At 32.8% G+C, this 16,201-nt stretch overlaps 1 protein-coding gene across 3 annotated transcripts in view; it reads right to left on the bottom strand.

The window, feature by feature from the left end:
- LOC118186316 (adhesion molecule nephrin-like) overlaps window positions 1–16,201 on the bottom strand; it is a 1,043,604-nt gene that overhangs the window by 428,488 nt on the left and 598,915 nt on the right. For all 3 annotated transcript variants that reach the window (XM_085809008.1, XM_085809009.1, XM_085809010.1), the window contains exons 5-6: window positions 8,742–8,894; window positions 3,433–3,600 (exon numbers count right to left, since the gene is read on the bottom strand). In XM_085809008.1, the coding sequence (XP_085665134.1) occupies window positions 3,433–3,600; window positions 8,742–8,894 (321 nt within the window). The remainder of the gene's footprint in view (window positions 1–3,432; window positions 3,601–8,741; window positions 8,895–16,201) is intronic.

Below are 16,201 nucleotides of genomic sequence, written 5' to 3'. Positions count from 1 at the left end.
TAAAGATGAACAATTTGATGATTGTTTAGAAGGACTATCATGATACTCTCCTAATTATAAAATAATAGCTTATGAAATATAATACAAAATATCACAAACATTTGTCTGTACTATTTAGAAATTATTTATTTTGCATTACAATTAATATTTTTTATATCTTAAAATTATAGTTGTCGAATACTTTTTGTATATTATGTATATTATTAATTATGTCAATCAAAAGAATAAATGTGCCCGCTACTCCACCAATATTCCAGAATTTGCTCTAAGGTAGAAAACGTTTGGGAATTCCTACTTTAAGTGAAAGGTGATAATTCGGTTTTCTTCTGTCGACCAGAAGGGTAAAAGTAAGTCGTATTACAAGTGATCTTAATCGATGGCCATTCTGGTGGGATTTGACCGTCCTTTTCGCTGCACTTGCATGTAGGGCATGGAAGCTGAAGACCTGTTTGAAGGACGTTTGTATCTAGAGCAAACAGTATCTTCAGTTTGCATAAGAGCAAAGTTTAGACAGTCAAGGAATGAGAAAAATTACGAAAAATTATGAGAAAATAAATAAAGAATATGGAGAACAGAGCTTGAAAGCTTGGACCCTTCACAGACCACAAGCTTCAAACAGCACTATTCTAGGTATAAATTTAAACTGAAGCCCAAGCTTTTATAATTTTAGTTTTTAAACATTTAGAGATTCATAGGTGTAATTTTACTTGGCCAGTGTAAAACCGATGAAAATTCTAAAATTCAATAAACTGTTACCAGAGCATCGTCATCACCGTTGGTGCCTTTGCATCAATATCTCTTTTGCCAGATGGTTAGGTCTTGAGTTCCAGTCCCAACTGAAGATAGAATTATTGCGATAAAACAAATATCTTGTTTGATAGTACCTTTAAAATTCTGAAGTTTTTTTAAATTTTGAAACTATTTTGCAGCTTTATTTGGAGACTAAATTTCTTTTCTGGATAAATCATTGAATTACAACAAAAGTAATCAAGCGAAACATGTCAGAAACTATATAAGTTGTGCATACAATTCAGAGCTAATATTGCCATGAATTTTTAGTATTAGAAATAAAATAAAATATCATGCCTTCAAAGAAAATCTAGCGTTAAATCGCATATAGAACATGAAAATTATGAAAGTTTCTATATGCCTAACAAAAAGATTCCGAACTTTTCTCTTCTTTTTTCCGCTTTGTATTTCGGTTGCAATTATAATAAAGCATTACCCTTTACATGCATAATGAGCGCAAGGCTCTGATTCCAAATTTAGGCCATATTTGAGGTTCTAAATTATGTGAAGAAACATTACGGGATTACTCAGAAATGCGTAAAATTAACCCCCCAAAAAGGTAAAGCTTAGTAAACGGATGCGAGAGAATACTAAAGTGCAGAACGGAAGGGCCCATTCTCTTTTATTAATTCGACCACATAATTCTGTTATAGGTATACAAGACATTAAAAATAGATTAAGATTTGATTAAATAATGTGAATTAAGGTTTATAAAATTGCAAGTAAATACTCTGGTTTCAAGATGTGTAACAATCCGTAGAATTATTCTAAAAATTTCGAAATAAATGAAGTTCTGAAGATAGGCAAGTAAAAAAATATATATTCAGCCTTTTTTTCTTTCTCACTGCAGATTATCACTGACTTGTTTGCTTAATTTTATTTTCTATAAAATTCATAAAATACTTCTTTATTTGAGAGTATTTTAGTTGAATTGTGTCGAGTAGGCTGTTTGCAAAATTTAACTACAATTAGCCAACACACACGTTTAGAGATTCTCATATATCATTCTCAAAATCTGATCCAGGAATTTTAGAAATTTTGGGTAGTACACAATATGATATGGTGTCTTATTATGGAATTATATAAAGTGTTTTAAATCAGCTTTAAAATTACGTACACGAAGGCAGCTTATCCCATCAAAAATAAGTATAATTTACTGTCTGTCGTCATACATTAACATGGGGTACTTGAAATTTATTAAGAGTCTCTAATCAAATTAGCTAATCATAAATATTTTTATGTCCTATCAATTTCATGTTCAAGATGGTAGAGAACAGTTTTGGCTTTCGATGCGAGGCAGATGCTAGGTAGTTTAATGTTAATTATCATCATTTCATCCATTATGATGAAACATATTCTTTTACATAATAAAGAAGGAAAACATTAAACTGAATATGAAAGAAGCTCATAAGATTGTCTTTTAACATCCTTTAATTTGATAAATAATAATAGCTATGAAAATTTATGCTTGTGTCAACCCAACCAAGACTGCTGCTTCTATTTTAGAAAAAAGGTCTTCCAAAATTTCACGGAGCAAGAACGCCTCAGATATTTGAATCAATACGGTGTCACTCTTATTTAACACATAGCTAATTTTGGAATGTACATAATGATTTTCTGAAAATATAAGCATGTTTGCGGCACACGAGAAACATTTGAGAAGTTGAAGATGATTGCTTGTACTCTTACATCAAATCATTTTAGATGGCCCTTCTGCGAATCAATGGTTTAAAGTAACATCTCTGGTCTTACCATAACTATTCCTACATGAAGGGTGTGATTACCATCGATTTATGGAATTCTACAGATAGGTATTCGCCCAGTGCATGCCTATAAGCTAAATATGGATTTATCTCAGAAAATGGCAAATTTCCAACCTTCATTCTGCAGGATGCATAATAGCGCCCACCTATCTCTCTCCCTGTCTAACTGCACCACAGGCAGGAAATTCATAATAATGGATGGCTTGACCGTACCCTACATTCTCAGAATGCAGTCGATTGCGAAACGTTTGATCACTTATAGCAACCGTCATGGAGCATTTCTCACGATCTTCATTCTGTTGGCAAATGTGATGGCAAGACATTTTAGTGAATATGGGAGTAGATATTAAGGATGCGGTCAAAATGGGTTGTAACTGACAGATTGCAGCAGTCCGTGAGGAGTTTGCCACGCTTCACTACTCTGCAAATGCTTATATTGTTAGGTTATTGCCTTTTATAATACTTAAAGTGATACAAGTTAATTTTTATATGATATTTGCTTTTATTATTACCAAATTGTAAAGGATTGGTAATTTCCCTATATATCTATAACCCCTTACTTCTTTTTAACATGGTTTTGCCACATTTTCCGTGATATTGACAATGTTAATCGTGTAATTTGATACGTTAACATGGAACGTGTAAAATTACAATGAAGTATCAAAACGAAATCGATTCATTTCTAAATCTAAACTTTAACTGGTGAAAATATTTCAGTATGAATTTCGTAAGTAAAATTGCTTCACGTACTGAGGTTGCTTGTTATTTACAATGTTTTTCTATGACTAAACGTACGCACATTATTTTTTCACTTGACCCGCACGCAAAAGAAAAGTTTTCTAATATTATGCTATTTTAAATCAGAAATGGAATTACTCACAGAGGACCCCAACACACACAGTAGCTTTAAGTGGTTTTTCGAGTGCTGGATGAAGTGCTTCGCATGTATACATAGAACCACTGGTGTCACCTTTAGGATAAAGAGTTACCGAGCTGAGGGTAGAATACAACTTTTCTCCTTCCCTCCTTACAGTCGTTCGAGATGCCTCTGAAATAACAAAAATAAAAATGTTAGACACAAAGTTAAATATACGAATTTAATTCCTTGTGCGTATGTGCCCAAGTAAAATGTATGTAAGGAAAAGTAAAGCAAAATCATAATAGAAGCTTTATTATGCAAATTAAGTTCAATAACATTTGGTGATTAATGAACTAAGGTTATTAAAGAGCAAAAATATCCTCCGGGATTTTAGCTTCTTTTATTCTAGCTTCATCTTATTGTAGATGATTATCTTATTGAGAAAACTATTTCAAACTACCCAAAAAAGAAGGCTAAAAATTACATTTCTAGGAAAAAGATTGGAGTTAAATTTGAAATACGAATAAAAACCATTTCAAAGAATTAGTAGTGACAGGAGCATCACCGAAAACTTCTTTTCGAAAATTGCATTGAACAAAATTCAATTGTTGTTGGAGTTTGTAGTAAAAGTTTTTTATTTAACGAAAGGTGTTTCAATTAAATTTGCTTTTAAAAGAAACGCGTTTATAAAAAACTATTACGTAAGTAAATTATGCTTCGTTAAAGCCGATATTAAGTATTATGTAATTAGGTTAATTACTCTATGTAATAACTTTACATATACAATTATTATGCAATTTAAAGTAGATTATTTAATGTAAACAATTATAAATATAATGTTTTACAAACTAAACATCTTTTCTTAACATAATAAAGTAATCTGCAAAGAAGGGAGTTAATGCGATTTAATTTTAAGACAAAACGTAATGCGATCTTAGCAAGGATTAAAGCTTGCTCGGAGAGACACGAAATGAAGTCACTTTTCCTCAAAAACGTTGGAGTTCCTTCGTACTGACATTCAGGACGTCTTGTGTATTTCATGTATAGCTTTTCGGGATCTGTTGCGAGATCTGGTAAATAGCGTTAATACTCGCTTCAACGAGAAGTTAGAATTTAACATTACGGAAAAGTTTGGAAGAGATTACATTGACTTGCATCAAGTATCGATTTGCTTGAGAAAGCTTAAAATAGAATCTTAGAACCTTCAGTGCAAGATAAAATGGCTTTCACTTTTGATAAAAGTTAGCTTGATAAACCGGAAATCTAGAAATATCTCCTGCTTTAACGAATATCAAAGCCAAGAAAATTTGCTTCTTGGCTTTGTTTACTAAAAACTGGAAGACAGAGTTTATACGGTTTCGTATTGTATGGTCTACCAGAATTGAGCAAAAATCAGCACCATCATATTTCACTGTGCCCACCAGCGGCCGAGCGGTAAAGTCGCTGAACACTGGTAGTTCGGTCCGAGGTTCGAATCCCGCGAACGGGCTGGCTGCATGGGCGGTTTCGTGGTTTTCCGCATGTGTAACGTGTATACGAACCAGTTTCCCCTAGAAAGCCCTCCACAAAGGCATCCCGCCTCTTAGGCAGATAGCCCTCGAGGCTTTGCCATAATCACACACACATATTTCACTGCTGATGTTCTACTATTTAACGAAGTCTACTGTTTAACGATTTTCAAAACTTCTGCTTTTTTGCCTACTACGGCTGTTTTCCCAACAGTTTAGTTGCTAACAGTGTTGATTTTTAATTTTTGAACACAGCCAGAAACGTGATCCTGAAGATTTTACATTCTTCTTACATAGGCTTATTCTACATTAGCTATTTCTCAGCTTTTTTCATTGTTTTAATGAAATTTTTCGCTTTCTTGAGTTCCATTTTCCCTTCAAGTATTTTCCATTATTGTTGCCAATGCCAGTTTTCCGTATCTATAGAGTAATGCTACGCTCAAGATTACGAGTGGCTGATAATTTGTGTAAATAATACATCTAAAACCCAAGTCATGTACTTTTCTAAATTCAGTTTCCCTATCAGAAGAAGTGTGAGGAATTTTCTTGCCATTCCAGCAAAAAATATATTCGTAAGCATTTTTATATATTAATATAATCTCCATATATAATACTAAAAGGAAAAGTCTGTGTGTGTGTGTCTTTCGTTCGTGTTGCGCGTAAGCTAATAAGGGCTACGAAATTTGGTACATAGGTACATCTAGACAAAAGCCAGTGCACTCGAAGCAAGTTTTCCAAAATTCGAATGAAATGTTTTAATTTTATGTTTCTTAATGAAATCTCATCAAATCGATAATTTTCTCTCATTATATCAGCAGCAATGGCACGCAGACATAATTGCTGATATGTCATTGTTGCCATTGTTGCTGATAACAGCACTGTTGCCACTCGGGAAAATGAGGACGATAATTCTGTGCAGTTTTTAAATTTAATGTTTCTCTTGGATACCGGACGTTTTTTGAGAGAAGGCAACAGGAAGTTGGTTAATTTATTTATTAGGATAATAAATATTCGTATTAAGGGATACTGCTTATTTCATTGTAATTTTTTTATATGTAATACATTTTATTGAAATTTTTTTTTTGATAAAGTTGTTCTGCAGAGTAAAATTCTGTGCAGTTTTTAAATTTAATGTTTGGTGTTCCCTTGAGGCATTTTCCCGCTACATTTAAAAGTCAGACGAAGGCAGACCGCGTAGCGGCTAGTAAATAGTAAAAAAATAAGTGTTTCAGTTTTTCATTATTTATTATTCTTTTTGATTTTCTGTATATTGTTGACCTTAGCATTTCTGTTTTGCGACTAAGGCTGGTTTCGCATATTTACGTTTTGGAATGTATCAGTTTGGAGACATACAGATGACAAGATTTAATTTTCGTGTACAAAAAATCTATACATATAGGTAAAATTTAGACTTTTATGATTCCACCTGTCTCAGAGTTTTTTATTTCAAGGCCTAGGTGTCCAGCGGACCTGTATTGGACTGTTTCTATGGAACGGTAGTATATTTGTAGTTCTACCATATTTCAACTCCATCTAAATTTACTCGCAAAATAATTAATGTCAACTTTTTACATTACATTTGTCTTTGCAGTTAAAGCTATTCTCAATCTGGTTTTTTTACTTCCCGACATAAATTCCTATCAATACCTACTATACATCTACATGAAAGTCTTCGTGTAATTTTTAAGATGAATATGAAGACGGAAAGAAATATTAGTATAATGCTAACAATTTTCATATTTTGCACTCCTTTAATTTCACACATTCCATGTCTATGGCTGATTTTTTTTTCAGACCGGCTGTAAATGTCCAAATTAAATTAATATCCTTAGGATTGAGCAAAGAACCATGGAATGATAAAATGTTCCCAATTCATAACAAATCTAAAATATAAATATTACGACATGCTTTGTTAAATAAAAGTTATCTATAAGCATAACTATTTTTTATTAACATCGCAGTTTGATAATTATCTAACACCTTAGACTTTGCATGTATTATCTATTGATTACCATTTCCTGAATTTCTGTAATAAATTAAAAAACTACTAAAATTAATGAAATATTCTGCGGGGAATTGATTATTTCTATATAACAAATAAGGGAACTGCGAAGGAAGAGGATGGATATCTAATTCTGTTTAGTGACAATTGAAAAGATCGAGCTCAATACCTTGAGAAACGGGAGGTTTACTTCGCAATACTCCGCACCAAATTTAATGGAATAATTTCGCGCTAGATCAACTTGTATTTCAAAGAAGTATGGGTAGTTGGTGCATTTCTACTCAATTTTTGAAGTTCTGCAATTGAAGATTTCGTGGACGAAAAATAAACTCCCAAAGGATTTCTATTGAAAATTCCTGAAGAGATTATGTCCACAACTCACAACTTTGGAAAAGAAACTGCATTTCTTTTGAGGGATTCATTTCACGCTGTGTACCGAACACGAAATTCATTCAGTAAACAGCACGCATAGCAGAAGCGCTTCTCTGCATTTTGAATGAAATAAAATGCTGTGCATTATAGAAAAATTATTTTCATTCTATGCACCATTAAATAAATGATTATATCTATTTCAGTTCGTCAGGAGAGAATGTTTTACCATCATAATATTAGTGTTATTTATATTTATTTATCGTCGTTGTTTAACTTCGGAAAATCAACAATAATTTTCTGTTTGAGAGAGCTTTGTTGCTCAGAATGAACTCATCATATTAAAAAGATTTACCCATCTTCCCTTTCCTTCAAGAGGACAAACGCTACACCATAAGAGAGTGCTTCTCAACCGTTTAACTGTGACGACAATGTATCTGCGCAGCAGAAAAATAATTTAATAAATTAAGCGACGTCATTTATTTGCAATACACAGATTCAGATTGAAATGAAACAAAAGTTATCTAAATTTCAAATATCCACAAATTTAATTTCTAATTAAATTTTTAGTTTATACCCCTCTGAATGCAACTGAATCCTTATTTCGAAGGCTTGTGTCATATAATCACCTAAGGGTTTGAATAAATAATCATCAGACTTAAAAATGAATTTGCAGAATGATCATTTTTAAAAAATGTTATTTTAAGAATTGCATGTAATTTTTTAAAAAGGCGTTGTTTGAATTCGTAAGTATTGCTCGTATAATTACATTTTATTCAATGAAATTTGAAGACAAAGAATTCATTCCAGCTATTATGGTCTGTAGGTATATTTATCACAACACAATTAATTGTAACATATTTTAGACTATTAATTCTTTTAGCTAACTTTTTACCTCCCCCCCCCTTTGCAAAAAATAACTATTTAAATATCAGTATTCCTCCCTGTACCGTAATGCGAAACATGTTAAGAAGCATTGCTGATTAGTGAGGTTTTTTACTGTTATATTTTTAGTCATAGTTATTATTGCATTTAATCGCTTTTACTTTAAATATGGCTAACATTCTTCCCCTTTAAAACGAACTGGATTGAAATGGGTTATTTAATTACGTAAAGCATAGTAAGGCTATCCGCTTAAGGAAAACGATGCCTTTTTAGAGGTTTTTCAAATGGAGACTGAATGATATTAAAGTCGCTCATTTGTAAAACCACGAAAACACCCATGAGCCACCTTTATTGGTCTGGATTTGAAACCTAATCGGATGCGAACTACCAGTGGTCAGCTCCCTTAAATGGTCGAATGTAGAAAAGGTTTGAAAATGCAATGGAACTTAGATTCTGTCATATTAAAATATAAAATGTTTAGGAATTCGATTTGACCTTCTTGGTAAACAGACGAAAGTTTAAGGAAAAAAGAATTTAAGCAGCCGGTAGTAAAAAGATTAACTTACCTGGCATCAGTTCGATGTTTTTTCGGTACCATTTGAGAATAGTGGCAGGTTTACTTGAGACGGCCTGGCAATGGAGAACCAACTTTTCCGCTTCTCTTACTTCGATTTCTGTCCCATTTTCTAAGTCATTGATTGACAAATGCTTTGGTGGAACTATAAGCAAAAAGAATAAAGTAATATTTCGAAAATTCAGCAACAACTCATATATATACACCAACATTTGTTTCTAAATATATATGTATGTTAAAAAATCGTGCTTAAAAATTACTGATTTACAAAATAGTAGTTAAAAACGTAATGGGTTTCTTTCCTAAGGTGGTGGCTCAGTTACGGTAGCACATTATGAATATAATTTTACATACATCTGTTGCATGTAAGGTCGAAGGATGTGTTAATTACAAGGGATGAAATATGCCTAATGTATCACTTTTAATCACCGAAATTTTATAGCCATGATGTCAGTTTTTGTTCACCGTTTTGATCTCCTTTCCAAAGCGTTCAAGTACCTTCGCTCCTTTCGTTTTGTTTGAACACAAATTCGTTTAAACATAAATTTTATAAAATGTATTATTAGTTTAAAAGAACATGATAGACTGAAACACTTGCAGGCATATGTATTTTAACAATCGTTAACTTCTTGTCTTACAAAAGCGCTTTGCGCGTGATATTTAAAAATAAATTTGGGATTTAAACACTCCATCCTTGCATTTGTGCAAATTAAGGAAAGAAATATCTTTTTTCGCTTAAGCTGAACTAACATTCATCTTCTGTAATGAAAACTGGTAACATGTGTTTTCTATTTAAGTGATGTTTCTGCATATTTGAATCAAAAATGTATCATTCTCTAAAATGAACGATGGATTAAAAACACAGCCTGCATTTTATTCAAAACAGTTTTCTGTGTAGCATTTCATAACTTGATAATCTGCAACACCCAAAATAGGAGTACATGATTAATTCTTCATTCAAATGAAATAAACATTCTTTAGGTAGCACTGCAGTCTAGCTTACGTTGTTCTCTTTCAGGAAGAACTCATTTCTCTAAGGATATTTTGATCAACTGAGCGAAGGAAGATTATTCGATTAGGATTAATTTTATTCGATTACGATAACCGTCCCAGGAAAAGCAGGATGATTCAAGGATATGTGTATTTCAACAAATTTTCGAAAAGGAACACAAATCTTGTCTGAAATATTTACTATTGGTTAAGAAAATAGTTTTTGTGCTAATGATATTGCGATTATGCAATTCACAGTATCATTTTAGGACAAATAAAGAACATATCTAAAGAAATTATTTGAAAAATTGCTTAATTTATACCTCATTTTAATTCCTGAGTTTATTTTTTTTTTAAATTCGTCAACTTAATGCTTGGCAAGGAACGTTTTGCGTATTTAAAATATTTTTTAAAAACATCTTTTTGATGCAGGAATTAAATAAAAACAATAAGTTTTAGGATTGGTCAAAATTAAACATTTTTCCTAAATTCCATTTGTTAAAAATTATCTACTTATTGAAAAAAAAATATGCAATAGAAAAAACAGTAGAAGAAAAAAAATTATAAACAGTAGAAGTCTTATAAACAAAAGTAATCTTATAAACATTAGAAGAAAGCAGTAATTCGGAACTATCTGTTCGAAGAATAATATGCCGTAGCACCATATGCAATCTTCTTATAGTAAAATACAGGATGATTCAAAATTTTGTGTCAAAAATGAAAAGGTAGATAGAGGGGACCTGAATAAGCAGTTTTGCTATAGGAATGTGCGTGCGCTAGCACGTAAAGCAGTATGAAACACAAGAAACTGAAAAGATAAGTAAAGAAAAAAGAAAAAAAAATATTAACAGTTTACACTAGGTACTTGAATGATCGGCCATCATCAGCGATACAAGATTCACAGTGGCAGCGCATGGATCCGCGTACATTAGAAAAGACGTCAGGCATGTCGAGCAGCAACAGAGATTCGGGCAACAAGATCTTCTGCAGATGTGGCGGGACTCCAGGGTACACAAGGCCTTTAATATGATCCAAAAGGAAGAAATCCAAGCAGGTTAAATCAGGAGAACGCGGTGGCCAGGGAACCGGCCCTCCTCGTCCTATTCAATGCTGGCCGTAGATAGCGTCCATGTGATTTCTAACGTTCCAGCTGAAGTGAGCTGGGGCTCCATCGTGCTGGAGCCCCATTCGTCTGCGAACAGCTGGAGGAACATGCAAAAAAATTCAGATAATGTAGAATTGCTCCCTATACATTCTTTGAACAGCTAATCCATTTCCATGTGTAGCCCCATACATGAAATGCTTGTTGGCAAGCTCCGCGTTGGTGTAACGATGCATGCTGCTCGAGATCCATGAGAAAAAATGAAGAATCTGACTTACTGGCAGGTTATTGCCGGCAATGCAGTCCTGTGAACTCGTATCCGGCTCTATCAAACTAGCCACAATGGCGACATCACGATAAGTCAATCGTCATGTAAATACAGTTAATAGGAAGTGGCAAAAAGAGGGGACCGGCATCATTTGGTCAGGAGAGCCAAGGATCATAGACAAAGGTGGAGACGTTGTCATATAATTCAATACAAACTATCTACAAATATATGCGAAATTATCAAGTGGGGAAATTTGAGTTACAGAGGTGGGCCGAAATGAAGAATCCAGCTAGTGTTGTGTAGAAAATTGTATGATCGTGCTATAAAGAACCAGGTGAATTATTTTTCAGATTTAAGAAAATCTTAATTTTATTTAATTCTGAATTATTATTTTAATGCTTTAATTTTGGGGAAAAACAGATGCTTCTAAGAATACTATTCATTTTCCTTTTTTTTTTAAATTTTTTTATCCAAGATTTCGGTTCATTGAAAGGAATTCGGGAAGAGAGACGAATTTCGGAAATTTGGTCAGTTTTTGACTAAGTGAGAGAGGTCGCTAGTTCGGTCCTTTAGGGTAAGAAACGCAAATTTAGTCCCAAAAAGGGGAGGCGATAAATGAAGCCACTATGGGAGCCCCTGTTTGTGACGAAAGCAATTCGAGTTGGAATCACTTTATGACTAACACTTAGACTTTGTACTTGGTGTTTGTTCTTGTGATGAGCTGAAAAAAAAAGACATGTAGTTCGCCTACTAGCAGTGCTTCCGGCGGGGAGCGGCAATTATGCTCCCCGGCCGCGTGTTTCGCTAAAATGCGAGAATGAATTGTTGAGCGAATTCTTCTGAAAATGAAAGACTAGAGTTTTGGACTGTCAGGATAGAAGGTAGTTCTATCACGTGGACCAAGAAACAGTTATTTTTCTTGCCGTGAACTGCTAAGGCCCTGCCTAAACGTTTTTTTTTTTTTTTTTTTTTTTTTGGTTAAATTTCTACTTAGAACCGAAGTATGGAATCGTAATTGTTGGCATTCTGAATACTCGAGAACCTTTTTCCAAATATCATAGAAGAATGAATCTGCTCCAGCGTTCTGTTAATTTCCTAGCTTAATAGGCTACTTTTTCCACAGTTGAAGTGAGTTCCACTGTTGAAACAAAATGTAGGCGTTTTCCCTTGTTGAGATAGCTGAAGCGAAATTGCAGGCATGTTGAAAGAATCGTTCTTCTAACTTCGGTTGGAGCTCCTGAAAAGTGAAGTAAATCAGTCTTCAGTACCCCTTCTTCCGGATGATAAGGTTTCCCAGGAATGCAAGGTCTCGCCAAGTCATTTCCGGGCCTTCTTCTAGTTGTCTACTTAAAGATAAGTCATTCTTGTGTATTAATTTTTCTTGGACTTTAAATTAATTCTGAAATATTTATTAGGACATTATGCTTCTTATTTAAATTCTGACTCTAAATTAATTTTGAATGCCTGAAAATTCGCTCCCTTCCGATTTTTTTTCTTTACTGAGACTAAATGGAAAATCTTATTAAGTTAATTATAATATAAAATATGTTTTTTTGTGTGTGTGGAATTATCCTTGGTACCAAATCCTTACGTTGATTGATATGAAACCAGTAAATTCTTAATTTTAAATTCAAAAATGATATAAATAAATTGATTGATTCCGATGTGGAACTGAAATAAGGAATTGGCCCGTACTAATTACCAATAATGTGAAATTTAATTAAAAATCTTGAGGAGTCTGAATAAACTTGTATTTAATCTGGAAAACTATTTTTTTTTGTTTTTTTTATATCTATTTAATGTTTTTCCTTTATATATTGTATTTACCTTTGTTATCCGATCCTCTCGCAGCACGGTCCCGTGTGCATGAAAAACACAACGCAAAAGTCTAATTTCCACTCAGGTACGATCATTGAAAATGTTGAAATTAACTAGCCCTTAAGGGTTTATTTTCAGCTTGGTAGTTATTTAGTTAGTTACGCTTTCACCTGTCTGTTTCTGTGTCTGTATTTTCCTTTAGATACCGTAGCAGAAATAGAACAGTAGCGCAGCGCTTTTATACGTCGTACTCATCAGCGCTCTCTACTGGTTCAACACGGTATTAACGCCCACACATTTCTATACGAAATCTGCTTATTTAGGTCCCCTCTACCTGCCTTTATATTTTTGACATATAGTTTTGAACGACCCTGTGTAATCCAATCAAGGTATAATTTCAGCCACTTAGATGAAAATTTCTGTGATTATTGGAATAGTTTTAACATTAAAATTTCGATCATACTAACTTTATTGAATGAATAATTATTATTTTAGTTTGATTTTGATATATAATATGAAATAGAATTGTTTTCCCGTGTCCAAAAGAGAATAATAATAGAGCTCACACAGTATGTCTCATAATAATATTAAGTACCAATATCTGAACTAAAGACCAAATTGTACTGTTTATAAGTATGTAGTGTATCACGCAAAATGAAGTTTTCTCCTTAACTCTAAGTGAACGTCATATTTTTGCAGTGTCTCTGTAACATGTCATAATGAGAGAAGCAATAACATCTAGATTAGCTGAGCTAAAAATAAAAATGTTAACAAGGTAATATTACATTTTGATAAAACCAGGACAACGGAAAAAGGCTTACGATGGCAGTTCCTTGACTCATTTAAAAGTTTGTCAATGATTAACAAAATTTCAGAATGTTCGAGAAGACTACAACAGATCTAAAGGGAACTAACATGGAACAGTTTAACTAATACTACCGTCTGATCAAAGTATGTCAATGACACACGTTGTGTATACCATTTGAATCAGTAAAATCCTAACTTACAGTATATTACTGGAGAATAAAGGAGAAACAAAATTTCGTTCGTGATTGCTTCAGTGGAGGAAAAGAGAGCTGTATTACAGTGACTCTATGAAGTTGCAGACAAGAATCCAGCTTTCCTGAAAAGTATCGGTTCTAACAACAAAAGTGGATTCCAACCATTGAGAAATGCTCGAATTTAATTTGGAAGAGCCTAGAACAGTTTCAGCCTAGAAAAGCTGTGCCTGCAGTTTCGCATCAAACCGATGATAATCAAGTTCTTCGATCGATATAAACAGAATTCATTCTTGGAATTCTACTTTAAAGGCATTAAAATAATATACTTCAGAATTTGTATGGCTCACTTGCATTACAGACAAAAAGCCACACTTAGATATCGGATTATGAAGGAGTTTTTGCCTCTTCATTATCTTCTTTATTCAGTAAATTTGTCTTTCTGAGTTTATTTCTTATTCTCAAGCAAACCAGTAACTGAAAGTGAAGTTTTGATTAGTTTAAAGAGTTTTAAGCATTCTCGACATACTATCTTTAATGCTAGTCCAAAGAAGGACTATAAAAATGTTTACGGAATGCAGAAGTTTTCAAGCACAATTAGTATAATTTGAAAGAAATGTGTTAAACGTCTTCATTATTTGCCGGTAAGTGGTTTTTCTTAAACTATTTTGAAAATTAGACAGCACTCTGTTCATTTGTCTTGGTAATATAACATATATTAAGATAATCAAAACGTAATTTGATTCCTTCTGTGAAGCTATCTGTTGCTGTATTTTAAAGGAATATTTTACAATGGGGGATATATAAGTTTCAAAAGGTCACGTCGATTAATTTTTAAATTAGTATACAGGAAAATATCCTGACGTATCGGGCATGAATAAGATTTTCTAGTCAAAGGAAATACGTAAAGTGAACATTTTCAGTTTGAATGCATTTGTAATAAGAAATATAAGAAAAAAGGATTTGTCCCCAAGAAATCATTTTTAAATAAGCTATCATAATTAAAATTTAAATAAAAGCTGAAATTTCCATAATACTACGGTAATTTAAATGAAATGCTTTAAAATTCTTTTTCTATTTTGAAACACTTAAAAATAACCATTATGTAATACTTCTTAAAGTTTACGATAACTTTAGAAATCGACTGAAATTTATTCAGGTTTAGTGAATTTTATACACCTTTAAAAGGTATGAAAATATTGAATGAATTTCTGTTTTATATCTCTTTTTACTATGCTTCAGCTCACTTTGAAAACGATTTCAAACCACTGTAAATATCTAGTTTATTATAGCACCACTTCAATAAGTATTTTTCTCTGAAATACTTTATCTTCTCCTTATAACCTAAAATATTGTACACCCGATATATTTTTAGATATAATATATTTTCAATACTGCCAATTAATTATGTTTAAATTTTCAAAATTTGTTTCAAATCAATTCATGCAAGATTATCAGAATAGAGTGCTAGATAGTTAATTTATTTAAAATTTTACTTAAATTTTTATAAAATGAGTACAGTGAATAAAATCACTATTTTGTGCTAATAATTGCTATAAAAGAGATCTAAATATAGTTATACAATTTTATAGTTTACAAATTGAATTACAACCCAAAAGGATAAATTACCAAATTAAGGTACGAGGTATCTCGTATAAATTGGATCGACGAAGCAAAATGCAACTGATCTCATTTAAAACTGCAAAATACTTTGAAAACAAGGGACTTGTTTTTTTTATTTCTAGTACTAAAATTAATGACACAGAAAACGAAGGTCTTTCTTTAAGTGGTGTGGTGTATTTAATTATGGCAAAGCACACTAGGGCTATCTAGCCTAAGAGGAGGGATGCCTTTCGTGGAGGACTTTCTAAGGGAAACTGGCTCGTATACACGTTACACATGGGGAAAACCACGAAAACACCCATGCAACCAGCCCGTTCGCGGGATTCGAACCTCGGACCGAACTACCAGTGTTCAGCGACTTTACCGCTCGGCCGCTGGTGGGCCGGTCTTTCTTTAAGAACAATTTATTTATGAACATACATTAAATATTTAATTTTTAAAATTCTCTGCTCTAAAATTTACATATAAATTTACCACAGTAACTCTAATGTTGATCTGAGATATGACGTAATATATATTTCCTAAAGGTTTAATGAATGCTTAAATATATGCTAGTTTCTCGCTTTCAAAGCATTTTATTTAAATTTATTTCTCAGGTTAACTCAGTTTCACTGCCATTCCGAGAACTAAAGTAATTCTGAAATTATTTAAAC

Source organism: Stegodyphus dumicola, chromosome X2 (genome assembly GCF_044657685.1).
Source record: "Stegodyphus dumicola isolate Sdum_Otavi_A_Nest chromosome X2, ASM4465768v1".
Taxonomy (NCBI): Eukaryota; Metazoa; Arthropoda; class Arachnida; order Araneae; family Eresidae; genus Stegodyphus; species Stegodyphus dumicola.
The sequence above is the reverse complement of the archived record's forward strand: the minus strand, read 5'-3'. Positions and strand labels throughout refer to the sequence as shown.